This window comes from Thunnus albacares, chromosome 1, assembly GCF_914725855.1.
Source record: "Thunnus albacares chromosome 1, fThuAlb1.1, whole genome shotgun sequence".
NCBI lineage: Eukaryota > Metazoa > Chordata > Actinopteri > Scombriformes > Scombridae > Thunnus > Thunnus albacares.
Window position 1 is genome coordinate 18450817 of NC_058106.1, and position 21435 is coordinate 18472251.

At 40.5% G+C, this 21435-nt stretch overlaps 2 protein-coding genes across 7 annotated transcripts in view; both read left to right on the forward strand.

Annotated features, from left to right (window-relative positions):
* The window catches only part of hipk3b (homeodomain interacting protein kinase 3b), a 38962-nt gene extending 32455 nt beyond the window's left edge, over nt 1-6507 (forward strand). For both annotated transcript variants that reach the window (XM_044347435.1, XM_044347443.1), the window contains exons 8-16: nt 402-525; nt 660-781; nt 984-1108; nt 1425-1592; nt 1702-2028; nt 2131-2277; nt 2393-2652; nt 3934-4073; nt 4899-6507. In XM_044347435.1, coding sequence (XP_044203370.1) covers nt 402-525; nt 660-781; nt 984-1108; nt 1425-1592; nt 1702-2028; nt 2131-2277; nt 2393-2652; nt 3934-4073; nt 4899-5369 — 1884 coding nt within the window. In that variant the 3' untranslated portion in view covers nt 5370-6507. The remainder of the gene's footprint in view (nt 1-401; nt 526-659; nt 782-983; nt 1109-1424; nt 1593-1701; nt 2029-2130; nt 2278-2392; nt 2653-3933; nt 4074-4898) is intronic.
* Nucleotides 6508-11020: 4513 nt separating this feature from the next.
* Nucleotides 11021-21435, forward strand: part of kiaa1549lb (KIAA1549-like b) — a 68929-nt gene continuing 58514 nt past the window's right edge. Inside the window, exon 1 of one of the 5 annotated variants that reach the window (XM_044347494.1) lies at nt 11021-11861. In XM_044347494.1, coding sequence (XP_044203429.1) covers nt 11633-11861 — 229 coding nt within the window. In that variant the 5' untranslated portion in view covers nt 11021-11632. The remainder of the gene's footprint in view (nt 11862-21435) is intronic. The other 4 variants (XM_044347480.1, XM_044347471.1, XM_044347454.1 and 1 more) reach the window with 4 other exon arrangements.

Below are 21435 nucleotides of genomic sequence, written 5' to 3' on the forward strand. Positions count from 1 at the left end.
GTTAGTTATCCAGATTTAAAAAGTTAACATTATAAATCCTAGATATACCAGGAATGGTGACTCAGTTTTTCCATAGAGATGATTGGAGAGCAGGTAGGCCTTGAATACCTTTTGGTCCTGTCCCCTAAAATTCGCTTCCTCTCAAGCAGATCAGCCATGTCTTATAGGTTACTATAGTGATCTATCACAGGTGAGCCAAGTGAGCCACACTTAGATTATACCTAAAGTTAATTCACCAACCCACGTCTGATCTATTAGCATGAGACAAGCTCCTGGGCTTTGTGTGGCTGTGACTCAGACTGCTCTTGACAGAGATGTCGCCATCTACTGGCTCTTAAATGCCACTGTTGATAATGTCATACTGAGGAAAAGTTAAGTCAAATCTCGTTTTCCTTTTGTAGGGGTTAGCCCCATCTGCCCCATCAGTGATGCATCCTGGCATACCGTTGCAGACCGGAAGTGGTCAGTTTGGATGCAACGATTCATTTCAGCAGGCACTCATCTTATGTCCCCCAACCATTCAAGGTAGGATGTGTAAATCTTTATACTTATTATTTTATCTTGTCTGTGAATCCATATTTCACTTGTTTGTTTTTCTTTCTGGTGGTTCAACTAAATATCGTGAAGTCTAATGTTTTCTTGTCCTTTTGTCCTCACAGGAATACCCACCAACACAGCTAAACCAGCAGGCTACTCTGTTCGAATGGAGGCGTCTGTGCCCCTGGTCACTCAAGCACCCCCAATCCAGCCCATACAAATCAGACCTGGAGTCATCACGCAGGTAAGGGGGTAGAATACACAGGAATAATGAAAACTGATTGCAGCTGATTTAAAAAAAAAAAAAAAAAAAACCCAAAAAAACACTCTAATATGCTTTTGTATGTAAATGAAAATGTATGCTGTTTGAAGTTGTTCTTCTGATGAGAGGATCATTAAGAGGAAATCAGTAGATATGATGTTTTTGCACCTCTGCACTTCAACAGGCCTGGTCAAACCGAGCTCAGCAGATCTTGGTGCCCACTTGGCAGCAGGTGACATCAGTGCCCCCACCACCAACCACTTTGGCGTCTGACACTGTGGCGGGCTCACAGAGATTGGGCGACTGGGGGTAAGCAATTTGTTTGCCTGTTTCAGGTGGTTAAAGCACAAATTTTTGATGCATTATGTGTATCCTTTAATGATATGTGTATTTATAGTTTTAATGTACAGTATTTTATAAAACATATACTAGTAGTGCGTTATTATCTTGCTATGCACACCCTTGGGAAGGGCTGTACTGCTCTGATACAGAATGCTTGCTCCCCTGAATATTAATGATCGATGAGTCATACGTGTCCTCTGGGACCAGTGACTGAGACCGTTTAGTCAGTAATGGTGCTAAAGGCTTTTGGCTCAATTTGCAATGTTCTGTTTTCTTAATGCAGGAAAGTGCGTACCCATGGTAACCATTACAGCTCCATGATTGCCCACCCTCAGCCATTCTTAACCAACCAAATGACCATGTCCACCCACCAGCCAATCAACATAGGCATTGCACATGTGGTGTGGCCGCAGCCAGCTGCCAACAAGAGAGCTAAGCCTTGTGGAAACAGGTATGACGCGTGGGTTTTGCCTTATGTGCCTTATGAACATTAACAAACGCATTGACATGTAGTAAAAGATGTTTTCCCTTGCTGAATGTGACATATTTTTCTTCCGTAGGGGCAGCAACTTTTCCCAAAACACAAACATCCAAAATTTAGCATGCCAGTCCCCAAAGATGGCCGATACAGCAAAGAATGTGGAGGAGGTAGAGGAGGAGGAAGCCAGATGCCCAGAAGAAGGGCATGCTGCTAGAGAAGAGCAAGGAACAGAGCAGGTAGAGGAAGATGATGAAAACTGCTGTAAAGTGCAGCCAGACTGTGAGCTTTCAGTTTCACAGGAGCAGCGGCAGGCCATGGTGATCTCTGACCTAGCTAGCCCGACTGTTAGCGTCATCAGTATAAGCAGTGACGAGGAGGACAGCGCACAAAGACACTCAATGGGGGAGTGAGTACAAACCACCAGGTTCCTTCTAACAATATTTCTAGCTCAGTTGTAAAATATTTGTGTCTTATTGGTTCCTTTTTATGTGTGTCTCTCTGCACACAGGTGTAAGGGTAGCGCAGATTGTGAAGCGTGTCAGAGCACCGTCAGTATGGAGAGAGTCTGTTCCCTCAGCAGCCCAGACAGCACGCTCAGCACCAGCTCTTCAGCCTCAGCCCAGTCCAGCACATCACCCTGCAAACACCCCAACAGGTATGCTCAAGACAGACGATTCAAACAAAGCTCACATAAATGTTTTGTTTCGGTTGGCATCAGCTGTCGCAACAACAGTGAGTAACGTTCTTCCTCGTCGGTTGCCCTCTTGCAGTATGTCAGATGATGAACAGGAGAGTGGTTGTGACACAGTGGACAGCTCGCCTGCCTCACACGCCTCCGGCCACAGCAACAGTCGCTTCACAGAGCGACGCTACATGGCAAATGGCAACCAGAACTGCGAGCCCCGTGTCGCATGCGTCGCCCCAGAGACAGAGCCCAGCAAGCCAACAGTGCGTACTGTTGTGGTGCCTCCAATGAGGGTGCAGAACAACAACATCAACCATGCAGTTATGGAAACACCTGGCAACACAGGTAATACTGGACTCATACAGGGGATCTAACACACTAGTAAATGCATTCAGTATGTTCCATTTTGGTCTGACCTAATTATGTATAGTATATTAGGTGTCAAGCATGTTGAGTGAAATCCATGCTTTTTTTGTATAGTTAAAAACTGCTGGAAGTGACAGTGACCAGTAGAGTATTAAACCCAGGTTCCCTCTAAACCTAAATTATTGTTTTGAGGACACTTTTTCCTCTGCACACCCAGTTGTTATTTGTCTGGGATACACTCTTGACAGGTATTAGCCACTCAGAGGTGCAAGAGTAGGTCATGCTTGCTCAAAGATCCAGTCACCACTGCTGCTGTCTGCCCCACAGGTCACACGGCCTGGGATTATGCTGTTTTAGTAGGCCACAGAGGTTCTCACAGGTGATTATGGGTGACCTGTCCTGATGTAACTGCTCTGATCTCTGGAGCAGATTTGTTTGCTGTCCTTACTCTGGCCTCAGACTGACTCTGAGAGCCCTCTGTATCTGTGTGGATGTGCATTTCATAAAGCTACATAAGACATGCGAATCTGCCCGAAAATATTTTATGTCCTGAAAAAAATATTCAAAGCATGCATGTCAACCAGAGAACTGTTGTTTTTTTTTTGGTTTTTTCTGGTTATCAGAAACGAATAAATGCTTGATGAATGTTTCTTTCAGGTTTTAAAAATGGGGTTTTGCATGCCACATGTAGGTTTTATAACAGCTGTGGTCAGTGAGACGTCGTTCGTTTAAGAGCCCCCTTTTTGTAGGTCTTTTGAAGTGGAGGGCTAGCTGTAAATCCGTAGAGAAAATCAGATGGAGTCATATCGCCTTTCCCGTCAACAGCATCTCCCTCCCTCAAACCCGCAACCAAAGCCCCACATAAAAGGGCACAGCTTGCTATTCTAGTGCTACCAGGTATATTTATAGATGAGGGTCTGACCCCACTATAAGCTCTATGAACAAGCTTAGTTACAAACTCCTCTCAGATCCCCCAAACATGTCTATTTATAATCATCTAGATCATATTCAGAGGACAGATGCCGCTATGTTTAAAGATTTGGAACTGATCAAACACAGCTGAAGTCACTGACGAGCATAAAAAGCCTCCTGCCACAAATGTTTTGATTTCTGTTATAGATTAAGGTTCAATTGTAGTTGGATCATATCTCTGGTTTCATCTTTTTTTTTCCCTTTCATTTACTTTGTGAAATTGATATTGGTGCACCAAACTGTCACACACCTTAACATGTGTCTTTCTTCTCTCCTCTCCTCGCCCAGTCTTAGAGTCTTCATGCCAGTCCAAAGGGCGAGGCATTCCTGGGCGACAACATCACCACTCCACTCCCCTCCTCAACCGGCCGCAGAAGATCACCCCTGCATTCCAGCCCCAGCAACAGCAGCCCATAGGCTTTGGGCAGGTGAGCACTTGTAGTCCTGTACATCATGTACTACACAATCACACTCACATGTAAACAAGTTGTAGAGGGATTTAGCAGCAGTGGAGACACTGGGTTTCATTATCAAGCGGGATATATGAAAACAGGTTGCAGGGATAAAATCACGCTTCCCGCCAGCACAACACCCGGGTTTAGTTACTGGCAGAAGTGGTTTTACCAGTGATTGTGTTCCAGGGTCTGGGCCATGTGCCACATAATACGATTTGCAGTGTTTGCGGGTAGAAAGTCCCATTTTATAACATGAAGTCATTGTAGCTGGCATCTTTCCCTTTCTGGAAAGTGAATCAGTAAAGAAGTTGGCAGATTGTACCAGAAAATCCAATTTCTGAAGTGACTAAAGTGGTTGTGACTACACTCTGTGCATTTAGGTGATAAAGAGCATAACATTTGAATTGCAAATATCTCCTTTTCATAGCAGAGCAGCAGCCAAGACCACACTTCACACTGTAAATGGAACTTAATTCATCTGCCACAGTAGCTTTTGCAACTAACAAATCTACCAGCTATGCTTAGAATTACTCACAGGTGGTGGGTTATGTATTTCCACTCTGTTCAAAGCGTGAATGCTTTTTACCATAATAATGCTGACTTACTGTAGTCCCAATAAGATGAAGAGAATTACTGGAATATTTTAATGTTATACACACAGACAAAGATGAGGTGCCTGTCATGACGCTGTTAATGGCTGTCATTTGAAAACATGGAAACAGCAGCATCTAGTGGCTCATAAAGACAAACTGTGCTGATGAAAACTGATAAGACACATATTGTTTTTCTCTCCTTCAGGTCCAACATTTCGGTTCCTGCCACCAGGAGTGGAATGGCAACTTTGCCCACCGGAGACCACAGGCGTATATCCCTCCCACCATGCATGGGCACACATTCACCCTGTCCCACAGCAGCCCAAACCATTCTACGGGCCCCCACCCCCACCTTGGGGGCCACCCACACTCCCAGCCCACCTTACTCTCCTACCCCCCTTCTGGTCCTCTGGTCACGGCTGCACCCGTGGCTCACCTCCTGGCCTCCCCTGGGTCCTCACGCCCCGTCCTCCAGCCCACCTACAGCATCTCCCACCCGGCAGGCATCGTGCATCAGGTCACAGTGGGCATCAACCACCGGCTGTTGCCCTCCCCCACCTTGCACCCGCAGGGCCAATTCAAGCCCCTCTTTCCCCCGCATTCCTACATCGCCTCGCCCGCCTACGCCAGTTTCCCTCTCAGCCCCACCAAAATAAACCAGTACCCCTACATCTGAGCATCGGTGTACAGGTACCCTTCACACCACCTGAGGGCTAAGTGAACAGGGCGAATTCTATCTTAAACCACAAACAACATGGTTTTCATTTCCAAAAACCATGGCACAACCACAGAGAAAGCAAGCTATTTTTTGAATCATGTAGACTTGGGTGTAATTGAACTTCAAGCTTTAAAAAAAAAAAAAAAAAAGAGTTTCAATGGTGGAGATGATTTGGGCAAAATTAAGAAGTAAATAATGTATGAATGATTGAATGAAAGAATGAATGAGTAGTTAAACTCACACTTAATGTGTTTTGCACATTTGATATATCTTTGCATTGGATCTTCTACGAATACTCCTCAAAACAGGTAAATAATTGGGGTGATGTTGAATAGTTAGACTTTGCACCCCTAATCCCAGCTATTTTTCTATATTGCCTTCTTACATGTGCAAGACACATCCATATTTGTAAAGCCATCCCAGTCTCTAGCTCTAGATTGACAGATGCACATGTTGTCCACAGTGTATGTTGTACTGCGTTTGAAGTATTTGTACCTTTTCGGTGTCTTTTGGTGTTAGCAATGTCAAGTCAATTAACCGATTTAAATAGGGTTGTTCCTCACGCTGCATGTGGTCTTGCATGAGCAAAAATGTAAACGGAAAGATGCATAGACGTTGCTCTTATTGTTTGTGTCACAAGACTCGCTGCATTGTATAACTGTCCCCAGCCATAGTGCCTTACATATTTGAGGTTGTTAATGTTACTACTTATATATGACTATATACATGAATATTAATGTACTGGACTGCAGCACTTGAAATTCCAATCAGTCGATGCATCCTATGTGTGAGTATATATATGCACATGTATATGTCCATGCATAGCCTGCATGGATGTGATGTATTGCGGATAGCGGTGCTTATTTTTGGAGTCAGTGTATATTTCAGTGTGTAGTGAGTTAGTTTTCTGTTCTTTCAAGAAGAACAGCATGCTTTGCTGTTGCGAATGCTTGCTGTTTCATTAATTTTTTTTTTTCTCCCTTCCCGAATGAACTAGTGTACAAAGTGCAAGTACTGAGTATTGCTTAATATTTGATAATCACTTTCTATTTAGTGAAACTCTTATTACTAACAGTATTTGTACTGTTTGATGAAACTGCAATACAATCTAAATAGTCGATTTTTTTTTTTTTTTTTTTTTTCCTCGTCTTCGTATTTTCATTTTGAGTGTTTTCACTTTGTTTCTTAGATGTTTAGAAGTGTGGTGGGCATGGCTTTGATTAGGTAAGGAAAAAATGCAAATTAATTCATGGTATGGAATCTTCTAAGCCTGAGCAAACCATGCAGTATTCAATATACACACATATATGGACATATATTATAGAGCTAGACTATTTAGTACAGATGCTTGATAAGGTGTGAGTTAATTGTGTGCAATTCTCTCATTTATGCATGTGTGACAAATTTAACTTTTTCCCTTTACATTATACCATTTGTTAAAGGCTTAAGGCTTATCGATGTCAACAGCTTATTTTATACATTCCGTCAGGGAGGATATATACATACATATATATAAATATATATGGTGGTATCACCAGTCTATATATATCTATATATCTATATATATAGATAGATATATATATATGTATGTATGTATATATGCTGTGTGTGCATTTTTCTGTTAATTTTACTAGTTATGTGTGTTTTTGTCTTTATTTTCAAATGAAGTTGCTTGTGCAGCACCAAAGACTGTAATTCATTTCCTGAGCAAGGTAGCTATTCTGTTTGCATAGACCTCAGTTATACTGTAGTTGTAGAATGGGGTTAAATTAAAACAAACAAAAAAATTGTATTTAAAAACGGCCGAGGTTTTGTCTAGCTTATTGGGCAATTAATAAGTCGTATCATTTCTTTCTTGAATGTATCATAGATAAGCTGCTATATGATGATTGCCACTTCGATAGCTGTGAAATTAGGTGATTTCTCTGAGTTTAAACCTAGCGTTGCTATTTTTGTATAGGTCCCTAATTATCTGAAATAGAAGTGGTTTTGATTTTTGTGTTTTGTGTTCATATTTGGAGTGTCATTGTAACTACTGTATTGCTGATGATGAACATTAGTTGCATTTGTTGTTTCTCGGGGTGTGTGTTTTTGCATCAGTATTTTATCCTTATTAACCTTTTGGGCTCATCACTGCATATAAATGATGTATCGATGTAACTTAATTTTTTTGTATGTTTTCATATTGACGTTTTGTACACATTTAAAGCTGTAGCTTGCAGGATTGATTTAACTTTTTCATTGTACGTACACGGTGTACTACCAGAACTCTGTCGCGTGTTACAGGAGCACTGTGAGATGCCAGAAAAGAAAAAAAAATCATTGTGTTCATCGAAACGCTTCTGTAACGTTTCCACCAATCACACTCGCCACTAAGCACTCATACAGTTAGTTAGGCTTGTAAGGGTTCGGGTGATAAGACTGTGTGTCCAAAAATAAATTAAGCCCAATGTTTTTGTTCCAGAATAATGTTTTACAACTTGTTTTAATGTCAAATTGATTTGAACTAATATTTATTGCAACCTTTTTATCTGTTCAATGTTATATCTGATTAGAATATCAGTTTCACAAGTTGTTATTCTAAACTGCCTTGTGTTCGAATCGCTCTCCCCTTTTTATGAGTGTCTCATATCAAAATGATGTTTTGTCAATGCAAAACTGTGGCCATTGTTATGTGTTTCCTTACTGAAATTGAGACAGTGTGAGCAGCACTGCGTATGTGCCTTGAGATTCAGAAAATGAAGAGTTCAAGATGGTGATTCCTCACCACATATTTGAGGAGGAAGGCATAGAATCCAATAACATTACCATGTAGAGTAGACAGACTTTTAACGGCCACTTGACCTGGAGAAAAAAAAAAAGAAATCACTCAAAATAGGACTTTATCACGGTGTCATTCCAGGAACCTGTACTCCTCTGATCAGCTTGTAGAAACGACAGAGGGATGTACATGGCAGTGGTTTTCCTTGTTTCAGATAGCCGCCGCCAAAGCCTCTCTGTGATAACACACACAGTAAATCACACACACACACACACACACACACACATACACACTTACACTTTGAATGATATGACACTCGACGATCTTTGGATAGTCACTCTGGCTGAACAGCAGATGCAATACTTTACATTGTGCGGTCATTGCACCACCAAGTGTTCTTAGATAATCTCCATGCTTTACATTACCTTGCATGTACACCTAAGTTGCTTCACTTTGTTTGCCTAGAAGCCGTCTGCTCAGAGCAGCTTTTCCATCATACAAGTTGAGGCTGAGTGGGAGCAGTTAGCACTGGCAGCAACCAGAGCACAGTTGACAGCACTGGCTTTTTAAAATCAGAGGAGCCACACTTTATGTCCACGAATAGTCTTTCTGGATGTTTATTCTGTGTCCTGATTGGGGAAACTACTTTGTTCAAGGAGATTATTATGGTTTCTCTGCACAGTCAGTCAAGAGTGCAATACTCCACATTTAAACACTGACATTAATATGGTTGTATGTTTTTGATATCTTTTTTTTTCTTCTTACCTGTATGCTTTACGGATCATACTCTAGTGTCATTTTGGGAAAGAAAGCATATGACGACAAGGCATGAACTTGGCAGATTAGTGCTTGAAAATAGTTCCCCAATAATAAGCATGTGAAATGTAATCTGTGTTTTGATTCCTCCAAAGGTATTCACCAGCAATGCGCCTGCATTAACTCTCCCATACTTGTTAAGGAAAAGAATGGATGCAAGAGGAGAGAAATCTTAAAACTGTTTTTGATTTTCCACACGATTGACACCTTGGTTTATGGATAATTTTTTTTTTTTTTTTTTTTTTTTTTTGAGGATTCATGTAACATTTAACAGATAAAACAGTCATTTGTAAAATTACTTCTATTAAAGTAATGACTTTGATATCGAAAAAAAATCTTCTGCTGCGGTATTATCCTTTAGAGATGTTAATTCAGGGTCTGTATTAGTCTAAATGTGCTACTGTGTTACTCTTTGATTTGATTTGATGAGGTTTGTTTTACTTAAGTTCTTATTTTCTGGTCATCTGTATCAATTTAAAGAGTTAATTCACACTGCAAGTTATGGAATCATCTGTTTAGATTGCTCATCAAATAGACTTGATTATGAAATCTGAACTGTTACTGTTTTAATACCTGTAGATTTTTTGTGGCTTTGTTTTTTTTTTTTTTTTTCAATTTTGTTTCATTTGCTTTTTTATTTTGTGCTACACTAGTTTGCCATGTAGCAATTGCACTGTGCAATATTTACAGTATGAGGACTGGGAAAACTAACTCTATGGATGTGATGTCTCTTTACAGTTTGCGATAGTGTTTCCTCTCTAGTTCTCAGTGATTTAGGTGTGACCAAGCCTTCTCTACTTTGTCACATTAAGCGGGTTTTCCAGGTGACTCTTTTGGTGAGTGTCAAAATAAGACTTTATGGTGTATTATTGTTAAGATTCACTTTGAATTAAAAAAAATCTATTGATGCAACTCCTTTTGACTGTCCTTCCATCATTTGGGTGCCTTTCTTGTTTCAAACACATGCATGGACACTGATAACTTCTGACAACACTGCAACTTGTGTGCTATATTATCAAACTGGTTTTCCAAACTGGAATCTCCAGAAAGTTTTACATGCCTCTTAGTAACATGAGTAAGTCGACAACTAACTCTCATTTTCATTATATGATGACATCTTCAAATTCCTTGTTTTGTCCGCCCAACAATGCAAAACATATTTAATTTTAAATGATACTAAACAGAGAAAAGAAGCAAATCCTTACATTTTGACCACTGGAACCAGATAATGTTTGGTATCTTTGTTCAATAAATTGAATTAAAAACTTAATCTATTACCAAAATTAATGTAGATTCATTTTCTGTCAATTAACTAACTGATTAATTAACAAGTGTTCCATGTCTCAGCATGAGTAATATGGACAAGAAGCAAGGCCCTAGACCCTCAGGGGTCACCATGTTGCAATTAGTTTATGGTAGTTTGATTAATTGTACTGTATGAATTGAAATGATAGGAGCCATCACATGACACCTGTTTTTTTTGTGTTTATATGGTACAGTTTCTTAAATAAATTTGTGCTTAAACAAGTTAGAAACAAATTGATTACTAATTACAAACTGGTAAATTCAGGATGCTCAGACAGTGAGGTCACCCAGACCAGAAGTCCTTCAAGTGCCCAGAAAAACAAAACAACCTTTTTAACATCTCCAATTCTGGACAAACTATTTGCTGATGAAGCTCATGTGATATGACCAGAGGCTCCAGAATTTGGGAAGATTGTGTTCCCAAATGAGTGATATGGGCTGGCACTTCACTGTTCACCATGGTTTCATATAAAATACTTGTCATCATTATTAAATAGTACTTTAATAACTTGCACATCAAGAGACACGATTTTTCAAATAGGTTTTTGTAATGAACTCTTGTTAAGTGGGATCTGTCTGACTTTTTATCCCGGGGTTTCACACCACAGAGTTTTTCTGGGTCTGTGCTGACATCTTGTGGAAATGAAGAGGTACAACAGCCACCGTTGTATCCACATAAATGAGATACTCAGGTAGCAATTACTCTAGCCTCCAGGACAGATATGAGCTACATACCTGTTAGTAGATGTAAAGGTAAACTATAAAGTCATGTGGCTTTTTTTCATATTAACCCACAATATTAGTACACAAGGTTGTAATCAAAAATGAATCAGCTTCATATGGATCTGTCTAGTTCCATTCACCCAGCAGAGGTCGTCCTGCAGACTGCTCAGCTTTGACTTTCTCCAGACAATTAACAGCACAGAGGCTAATTTGCTCAGTGTGACCAGCGGGGGTGGCAGACTTTAAATCACCAAACCACCTACATCTTTTCATTTGTGGCTTAACGTCACCTGAGCACACTTAAATGGCTGTCATCAATCCGGAGGACGTCTGAAAACGGCCCGGCAGTTTACCGCCAACAGCTACATGTCAAAGCTTTGGCAAAGTGTGCGCGCCGCCCTGCGCCACGCGGTGATGGGTGGACCGAGCGGAGCGGGGCGATAGGGCGCATTTTTCCCTTCACCGCCGCTTTCTTCTCCCCCCCTCCCGCCCCCCCTCTTCCAGCCCTGGACACACGACGGACGAGGCCGCGGGACCGCTGTGTCTCCCGTTCAAACACGAGGATTGATCCAATGTATTATTTACGACCGAAACTTCAGCAACTTATCCACTGGATATGGCTCCCGGTTTGAGGAGTGGGCAAACAGGTCATCCTGAGGAGGTGAGAGCCGGCGGAGCGGACCCCGCTGCCGCCGGTGCACGCTCGCCTCGAAGGACGGATACCGGAGGAGAGGGGAGGTGTTTGAGGACCAAGTGGCGAGCCGGTGCAGCGGGGATGCTTGCAAACTGTCTGCTGTCTGCGGGGATGCTTTTACTTCTTGTCCGGTGCGCTTTGGCCGCAGAGGGTAAGCATACTAACACCGAGCTATTTGATCCAAGGAAACACACGCTGATCAGATGCATTATTATGTGTCACATCTTCACATGTGCCTTGCAGTACGTGTAGCTTTTATTGTGAAGAGTTAGAACATATAAGGCGTAAAATGGATCTTTTGTTTCATGCAGGCAGCGTTTTGTAATCCCCGCACATGATTTGCTGCTGGGTGCATGATTCACAGGCTGTCATGGATGGAGCTGTGGTCGGCTATCTTTTTTTTTTTTTTTTTTTGGGAAAGAAAAAAAAAACTTATCTGTGGTCCATCACATCACCCCAGGAAGAACCTATAAGCTCTCTGCACACACTGTAACATGCAAGTGCCATATGCGCAGTCAAGGAATATGATCAAATGGCTGTTATACAGGATTAATTCCAGCCCTGACATGATAGGATGTGTGTGTGTGTTTGTGTGTCTATGTGTGTGTGTGTGTGTGCGCGTGAGAGATGGTGTTGATACTGGACTGCAGGGTTTGCTTGCATGTGATGTAACTCTCTCACCCACTAATCTTTCCACCTGAGCCTGAAGCCAGCCAACTCTTTTGTCTCACTGATCAGATTGGACCGCACAGACCTTGCTTCTTCTCTGCAGCTGCACTCAATCTGAGCTATCTCAACCTCAACTTTGCCTCTCATCTCAACTTCTCATCTTTTGCTCTGCATTTCATTCTTTGCATTTCCTTAATCGGGGTTATGAAATATTCTTTTTGTCTGTAATGAGCTGAAGGGGGTTATTCTGGGAATGCAGTGCAGTCATAGGACAGTCAGTGTTTCAGAGCATCTGGGTCAGCACTAATGACACACATACTGTAGCCCACTGTAGGTTTATCTGTCTCTGGCGGCAGGAGAGGCAGCTGGGGTAAGGTTGGCCGACATAGCTGCCCTTCAGCCGTGAACGTTTGAAGAAAAGGCTCAGCTGTAAAAGATTTAGTCTCTGCATGTGCACTGATTTGGCTGCATCACCTGTTTTTTCCCCCCATATAACTATTTACATCACCTTACTATGGATGGATTTCAAACACTTAAGTCTAAATGAGACATGTGTCCATATATGAAAGCTTTCTGCAAACAGACCAAAACAAGATGTTCTTTGCAAGTGTTAAGTGTGTGTATCTAACAGTCTGCAAACTGTGATGTAGTGGCTGTTGTCTCACCTCTGCTGATGCACTGCTACAGTAGCTGAGTCTCCTCCTACCACCACCCTCCTCCTCCTCCTCCTCGTCCTCCTCCTCCCCCTTCCTCTCACAGTCAGCACATCCATTCTTAAACACAAGCCCAGCAGTAGCAGCAGCACCTGAGCTATACAGTACATATGTGGTGAAAGAGGCAGTTTTTGTATTCAACTATGTCAAATTGTAGGGACAATAAACTGTGCACTTGGGCTCTTTAATGCACAAAAGGAACCTCTTTAATGGCATTAAATGTTGCAGTCTGAGGTCTCTCACACTGATTGACAATGTTCACTGTCTTTTAGTGGTACTGCTGGTGTGAAAAATGAAAAATGTGCTCCAAAATAATTCTGGGTATTCTTATAGTCCATTGTCAATTGTTAATTTGTGATGTAATTCAGCAGACTGGGGAGATGGGGACCTCTTTTCATGACACTCTTGATATATTGTCCACAAGGCCTTCTTCTGATGACTGATTGACTTTGTAACACAATTTGGTTATGGTGTTTCAGGCTGTGTAGTTGGTGTCAGGGGTGGGTAACATGACCATACAATCAAATAAATGTATTAACTGTCAGGTATTAACAGTAATTCACTGGATGAACCAAAAACAGACATTCCCGTCTGGTTATCAACAGTTTCTCAATTGATTTTCCAGCAATTAATGGGCTGGTTATTTGCTTGATTAATCAATTAATTGTTTAGTCTATAAAACTAAAGAAAAAAGTGTAAAATTTCATATTTTCCTTCTGATTTGTGCATGTGTCCTATTTTGTCTGACCAACAGTCCAAAACCACAAAGATATTCAATTCACAATGACGTAAAACACAGAAAAGCATCCTAACAATAAAGAAGTTGGAACCAGAGAATGTTCGGCATATATCCTAATCAATTAACCAAATAGTTACAGATTAATTTTCTCTTCATTGATTAATCGACTAATCCTTTCAGCTCTACTGCTATATCTCCCACCCCTAGTTGATGTCCATAGTATTGCACTGCATGGTAAGGGAAAATATTATTGGACTTTCAAGGTGGTGGAACATGATGTGCTGTATTGCTTTCTATTGTTATTATAGACAACAAATTGTTAATAGCCACTCACAATATTAGCAATACTGTCACGCTACTCCTCCACAATATCTCCTGTCTGGCACCCACTTTCAGTGCCATGTTGGCTGCTCTTACACACTAACCACCAATGTGTTTGTGTGAGTGTGTGTAAGGTTTACTGAATGAAACACATCCTCAATCTCTCCTCACGACTTGCGGCTTCCTCTCTTAATGTGTGGAACCAGTACAACATGTGGTTTCTATGGGAACGCCAATTTTTCATCCAACAATAACCGTTTCCCCCCTTAAACCCACCAACAGTCAGCGTAGTGGAGGACAGTGTTTTGTAATGTTCATGCAGTGAGATTGATCTTTAATTAACTCGCAGGATCTCTTGTCTGGTTTATTGCTTTCTTATTAGCCCAGCTGGGTGAAATTATGCACAGCAGCAGCTCGAGGACAAGCAGAATCAGTGAGCTAAGCGATGGCTTGTTTGGTCCTTCTAGGGCTGCCCCCCGACCAAAGGTTCTCCTAGTCGACTGGTGGTTGTTAGTTCAAGGCATTAGTCGACTAGTCGTCACACGTTTATGATGTTAATTTAACTATTTGAATATATATCTTTTGGGGCTAACAGAAAGTGCTTTGAATTCGAGGACTGAGATAGAGGTTATATGTAACATTGTTAACACTTTTTACAGAGAAAGACAAAACTGTAATAATGAGCCTTTAAAATCTAAATTTTACAAGTGCATGCACGAAGCGAGCCGCTTGTTAAAAACAATGCTAACGACAAAACTGGTAATGAATCTGAATGTGACGGAACAACCAGCAAGGAGACTGAACATTTTGTTAATTTATTTCAACACAGTTTCAACACTTGGCTGAAAAATGGGATCAGTGGTGTGCAGAGCTGCCAAAGCACCACCTGGTTGTCCATTCTGAGATGGTACCAAATTGAGATTCAGCCAAACTCACAGACAATCAAACTGCATGCTTCCTGCGATGCTAGTGAAAGGGCATACAGTGCCGTTACCTGTCTGCAAGGAAAGAATAAGGGATGAGGAGTTGTGACAAGTTTGGAGGGAGCTGCAGCAGCTTTTTTTTTTTCTTTTTCCTGCGAGTAACCGGCCAATGAGAACTTGGTCGACTAAGACTCTTCTCATCAACTAACAGTTGGGTCGACTATGAGGGGGCAACCCTAGCTCCTTCCACAATCAAATGACGTTGTCCTGACATCAGCTCTGTTTACTCCGACTGCCACAACCCTCCCTTCGCTTATGAGTGCTGACAGCTTGGTTTTGACAGGGGTTAACCTCATAGACCTCTCACTGTATAATGAGATTCTGTCCCTGAGCTGTTGCCAGTCATCACTTTCTGCTTAGGAATTCATTGAAAAGAAGCATGACTGTAAGATTTAAGGCCATTTCCTATTTGCAATGCGTCTGGGGCTTTTACCCAAAAAATGACTGTTTTCATGCGTCAATTGACCGGAGAGCTGCACATCACAACACTATCTGTGCTTTGCCTCTTTCAAAATCACCCTCCTACCTGTGTGCTTTTATTCCCTTTCAAAGCTGTCGCCATGGTTAATGTTAAAATTGTTTTTTTTTTAAAAAAAAAAAAACAGCAACCATGACTCACCCTTTGTCTGATGACCTGTCTCTGCCAGCTCTGAATTTTCAGTAACACACAGTCAGCATGATTTTTCTTGTTTTGGCTCATAGCAGTGATTTATTGTACAACAGTTAATTATGTTGTGTGTCAGCTTGAGCTTGAGATGTATGTGCATGTGTGTGCAGTCAAGATAGATTGTTTTTTTCCTTAGGTGGAGCTTCAGCCGTGTCTCAGACCGTGAGAGGAATCCTTCTTTCGATTAGCAATCAGTCATATTGCAAACATTTGTCTCTGTGAACAGACAGATGTCAAATTGAAAAGTCAATTCACAAAAAGCAGTGATGAATTTTTAAGGCAGCGTTTAAATTCTATGCATGGCTCCATCTGTTCTTTTTTTTTTTTTTTTGGCATGTCATGCGGATGTTTTAACAGGGAGAGTTCTGTGCATCATTAATGCAAGCATTTCAGTCCCTGAAATGAAATGCTAGCATTAATGACATGAATGCTAAAAGGGCAGAAATTGACTGTTATCAAGTAATTAAGAATATATTAGTACTGGCAATCATTCTGAGAGTAACAGGAGCATTCCTTGTTATCCATCTGTGCTATAAGTTACTCCCACGGCTTTTTAAAATCTATTTCTGTCAGATCTTAAAGAAAGTCAAAAGGTTTGCAGTCTTTTCTCTTTCTCCGCTGTAAACAAAGCAGGCGTCACTTCTACAACACTCACAGATGTAACGATAAGAAAGGCAAACGGGGCTTCTAATTAGTATTGTGGACCATCTGCCTTGCATTATCCCTTGTATAGTTCAGTGCAATCAGGGAATATTTTGTTTGTGTGGTGTGTGTGTGTGTGTGTGTGTGTGTGTGTGTGTGTGTGTATGTGTATGTGTGTGTGTGTGTGTGTGTGTGTGTGTGTTATGAGCTCCATGTTTCCCTCCAGTATCTCTCTGTACCTTTGTGTGTCTCTGTTCTTGCGTCTCTCCCTCCTGTCTTTCTGTGTTTTGGCTGTGTGGTGCAGGTTGACGGCAGACGAAGGCTTGGCTCTGCTGCTGCTTGAGAAAGGACAGCAGGCTGCCTGATTTATTGGGACATACTGTATAATACATCACACTGCTCTGCACACCAAGCCACTGTTCATCACACCGCAACACTCTGGACCATGGTGGAAATTTTAGCATGAGGGCATGTATCCACCACAGGCCTGATTGTCTAGGAATTTTAGGAATATTGAGTGTAAGTGTAACTCGACAGAATTTTAAAATGCAGCTATTTTGATATTGGACTAATTGTTTCAGCCATTTTTCAAGCAAAATGTCAAACGTTCCCAAGCTCCAGCCTCTCAGTTGTGAGGATTTCTTGCTTTACTTAGTCTTGTGTGATAATAAACTGAATATCATTGGATTCATGGATGAGGGTCCAATAACCAAGACATTTTAAGATGTCACTTTCAGCTTTAGAAATTATTATGGCTTTTTACTATTTTGCGACATTTTATAAAAATCGAGAAAATAATCAGCAGATTAAGCAATAACGAAAATAATCATTAATTGCAGACACATTCTGATGGTTATTCTCTTCTCTTTGGAGTGACTAGAAACAGCTTATTTCAATCTATCTATCAAATTTGGCTGAACCAACAACCAAGAAGTAAACACTAGTGGTGTTTGGAACATAGTTGATCCGTGATCCATATGGATCGCCCCCACTGTTCGACATGCATGTGAACCGTGGATTAACTGCAAAATTTAATGTCTCATTGGAGACAAAGTAAACAAACTGCTGTAGCTACAAATCAGACATCAGACAGCGTGTCACCAACAAGGATTTTGAAGAGCAACGACCAAACCAGAATCTAACGGGTCCAAAGTGACATCTGCAGGTATGTTTACACGCTGTTTAATGTGCTGCAGCTGAGCAGCTAATTAGCTACCTAGCTGCTAACTGACATTAGTGGTGAATGTTTGTTTGGTGGTTTGTTCAACAAGCTGAGCTGCAGGACAAGACGTGTGTTCATGTTTGTAAGTTATCATCAAGTTTTGATGATGTGGACCCAGGCTGTTGTTGCCATGTTTAAAGGAGGGCAATTGAGTATTGAATATTTTATATATTTTAAGATTTTATTTAACCATTGGACATCTTGAATGTTGTTTTCATTTAAGACTGTGGGCAAAGGTTCCTTGCTTTAAGTGTTTTACAGAATAATGAAGAGCAGAGTTGTATTTGTCTCCCCGTTTTTTTTTTGTTTTTTTTTTTTTGCTGATCCAAAAAATGATCTGATCCGTGACTCAAAGCGTGATATGATTCAAACAATGAGTTTTGTGATCCGTTGCGCCCCTAGTAAACACACATAAAAAGACTGAAAATGTATTTTCAATAGTTGTAGCAATGTAACCTGCCTGCCCTTTGATGTTTTTGAAAATGGAAATCCACTTGTGTGACCTTTAAAGGGGAACCGCAGTGATTTAGTGTTGCATTCCCCGAACTTGCAATAGAGAGATTTGAAAAAGAAGGTCAAAATTTGAAGCAGCAGCAGATGACAAGATATCCTGACTTTTAGTTCCCAGTTATGGCCTGAGCTCCAAAAACGCTACATTTCCCATAATGCAACCAATACCATCTCTTTCATAGGTTCTCCATACAACGCCAAAATCTTTAAAACCACAGTTTGTAATGCAGGCTTTCTGTTGTAAATTTTTAATCTCCATGATGGGTGGACTGATCTTCATGTATAAAATCTGTGGAGTGCCCCTTTAAGAACAGAGGATTCAAACTATATCAACATGCACCCAAGCTTGGTGTCTGAATAAAATATGATCAAGACGTGTCAGGAGAGCTGTTCTGTCTGTCCGTGGTCTTGAGGGATTCTCCTCACTTGCCACAATAAACCAAGTGTGTGTATGCTGCAGTTTTAAGATTTTAGGAACATGAAAACTGAAACAATTAGGTGTATATCAACCTATCGTAACATTTTCTCTAAAAGTTAATGTGATATAATCAGGGAAGACACCACAAGTGAAAAAAATGCAGATGTTTATTTTAATAGAAGTTCTTCCTAAGTGTAATTTCTAGGGTAAAAGCCATAAATGAGCTTTGACTCTGATGGCAGTTTTGGTCATGTTTGATTGAGTGAACTCTTTCTTTGTAACTATGAGTGATTTCATGAGAAATGATAGAAGTGAAAGATATGGAAGTTAAAAATTTAAGAAGATTTTCAGCAGAAGTGAACAAGGCTGGATCAGACCAGGATTTAGATCTATGGTGTGCTTAAATGAAAAAGACAGATGGACAGAGAGGAGGAGATTTGCCTCTGCGCAGATGGGGTCATCAGTCACATTTAATGGTGTCACTGTCATTCTATCATATTTAGTTTTTGCCCATTATTGTTGAAAATGGCAATGCACAGATCCCTCTGTGGACTTTGGTGTCAGATAATCTCTTTCCACTTCTGAATGAGGGTATGTGAGATCACTGAGACAATACAAACACATCCATCGCACTGAGCCTTCAAAATGTTACATGCTTAGCAACTTAGCAGCAGGGTGAGCATGCTTATGCACACACGACACACAAACAAGATAACACTAGCTACTCCTGAATCTACTTTTTTCGGGGATAGAGTCAATACACAGCAGTGAAATGAAAGTTAAAGCTGCATTTATTGTTTTTTGACCATTAGTAGGCAGAAAAACTCCACAGCAAGCCTACAGATGTGCACACAGACGTCGCTAATTGTCTGCCTGCCTTTTTGGTGCTGGGCAGGTAGTGTACAGTCAGTTTTTATGAGCAAAAGCAAATACTTAACATTTGCTAAAGGAGGCTAAAAAGCTGTGCAAAGCTTTAGAGTTTGTTGATGGTTGTTTTTAGTTTTTACACTGTGAGCAACCTCATTTGCATTACATGTAGCCTGCATTTTAAATACATTTTAATTACAAATAACAATGAATGGGACATTGTTGGTCTGTGACCTGGTTTTTTTTGGTCCCAGAATTCTCATGACTACTATCAGAGCGTTTTCATATTGTCATGTAAATCTGAGTATGGCATTGTTTTGTGTACTCTAATTGGATTATATAGGAATTGGGTCTTGGCTGGGATAATTCAATATCATCGTCTATCTATGGGCAACAGAATCACATTGTGATAATATGATCATAATGTGTTATTGTTTTGCAGAATTCTGTCATTCAGTTAGTTATTCCAAGCAAATTATAGAAAAAAACTAAAACAAATTGTAATTTTAAATGTTTTTTTTTCTGATGTAAAACATAACAGTGTAAAAAAAATTAATTGCATAGACCATCGGTTTCTGCATTATAGTGATATTCCTATATCAATGTCATAGAAATATTCTTATTAATAATGTAATGTTAATTACAGCCATATCATCCAGCCCTCATAGGAATTATTCTCTAATAGTTAATTGATTTAACAAACTATTAATTGCAAACATGTCAATCAACAATATCAGTTTATCAGTCTTAGACATTGCTCATAACTCAATTGGCCCATGACTCCATGTAGTGACCCTGGTCTAAGGCTGAGAAAGGTTGACTGCGGTATATTATGGCTCTGAAACATAAGCGTCCCACTCATGTGGTATAGCGGAGCGTTTGATTTTAAACCCCAGTGACATCACAGATTCGAGGACTCGCTCTCTGATTTCTAGCTTTAGTGAGCAGGTTGAGAGTGGAGGCAGCCTACTTGCTGCAAAGATGACAGAGTCAGTGAAGCGTCAAGAGTGCTGGAGAAGGATAAGCTGAATTCAAAGAGCATTAAAAAGGAAGTTTTCAACAGTTTTTGAATTTTAAAAATCAGTAATCAAGCTTTCTTAGGACTAAAAACTTCTCCTGACAGAATATTGGCTTATTCTCCTTCTTATTACATTTAGAGGTAATTCAAATGACTTTCACGGACTTAAATAAGTTTTAAGAATTACAATTAAAATTTGAATGCATAGATATGTATGTAAAACCTTAATGTGTCATGCATTTTCAATTATGGACAGCACTGAGAGGGAAAATTTCCTGCAGCTACACACACACATACACACACAGCACATATTGAAAAGCACTCACTTTTATATACATTCATAAATCTACAACATGTAGCATTTGTTTGATTTATACCCTTCCTTTAGTGCTCTGAAGTCACCCCTGAAGTCTTAAAATGAGACAGACTGCGGCTCCCCACAGGCCAATTCATTTCTGGGATAATCTGAGTGTGTTGCTCCGCTGCCTCTGGTGAACTAACCCTTTGCATACACACATACACAAACAAACTCATGTTACTCATGCTCCGATCTCATTCACAACTGTAATAAATGTCTATGTGATCTACAGAATTTTTCCTTTCATCCTTCCTGGGCATCTTATTAGCCTCTCCTCAGAGACTGTCCCATCTGACAGTTTTACAAGCATAGTTACTATCATTTCAATATTGTGTGTATTTGTGTGTGTGCGTGTGTGTGGGTGTGTGTGAGAACTTGCCACTCTCAGCAATTTCTAACCTGCTGCAGAGAGGCAACATTGTTTTTGTTTTAATATGAATTATTTTGAATTATGGATCTAAGTTATTGGATGTTCTGTTTGTTTCTTAATATTGAGTCTATTGCGTCAGTGTTTTTGAAGCTGAAATATAAGACCTGAGACATTGCACAGGAGACCTAGAGCTCGATAATTAAATTACCGCAACGAATGTCTCTGTTT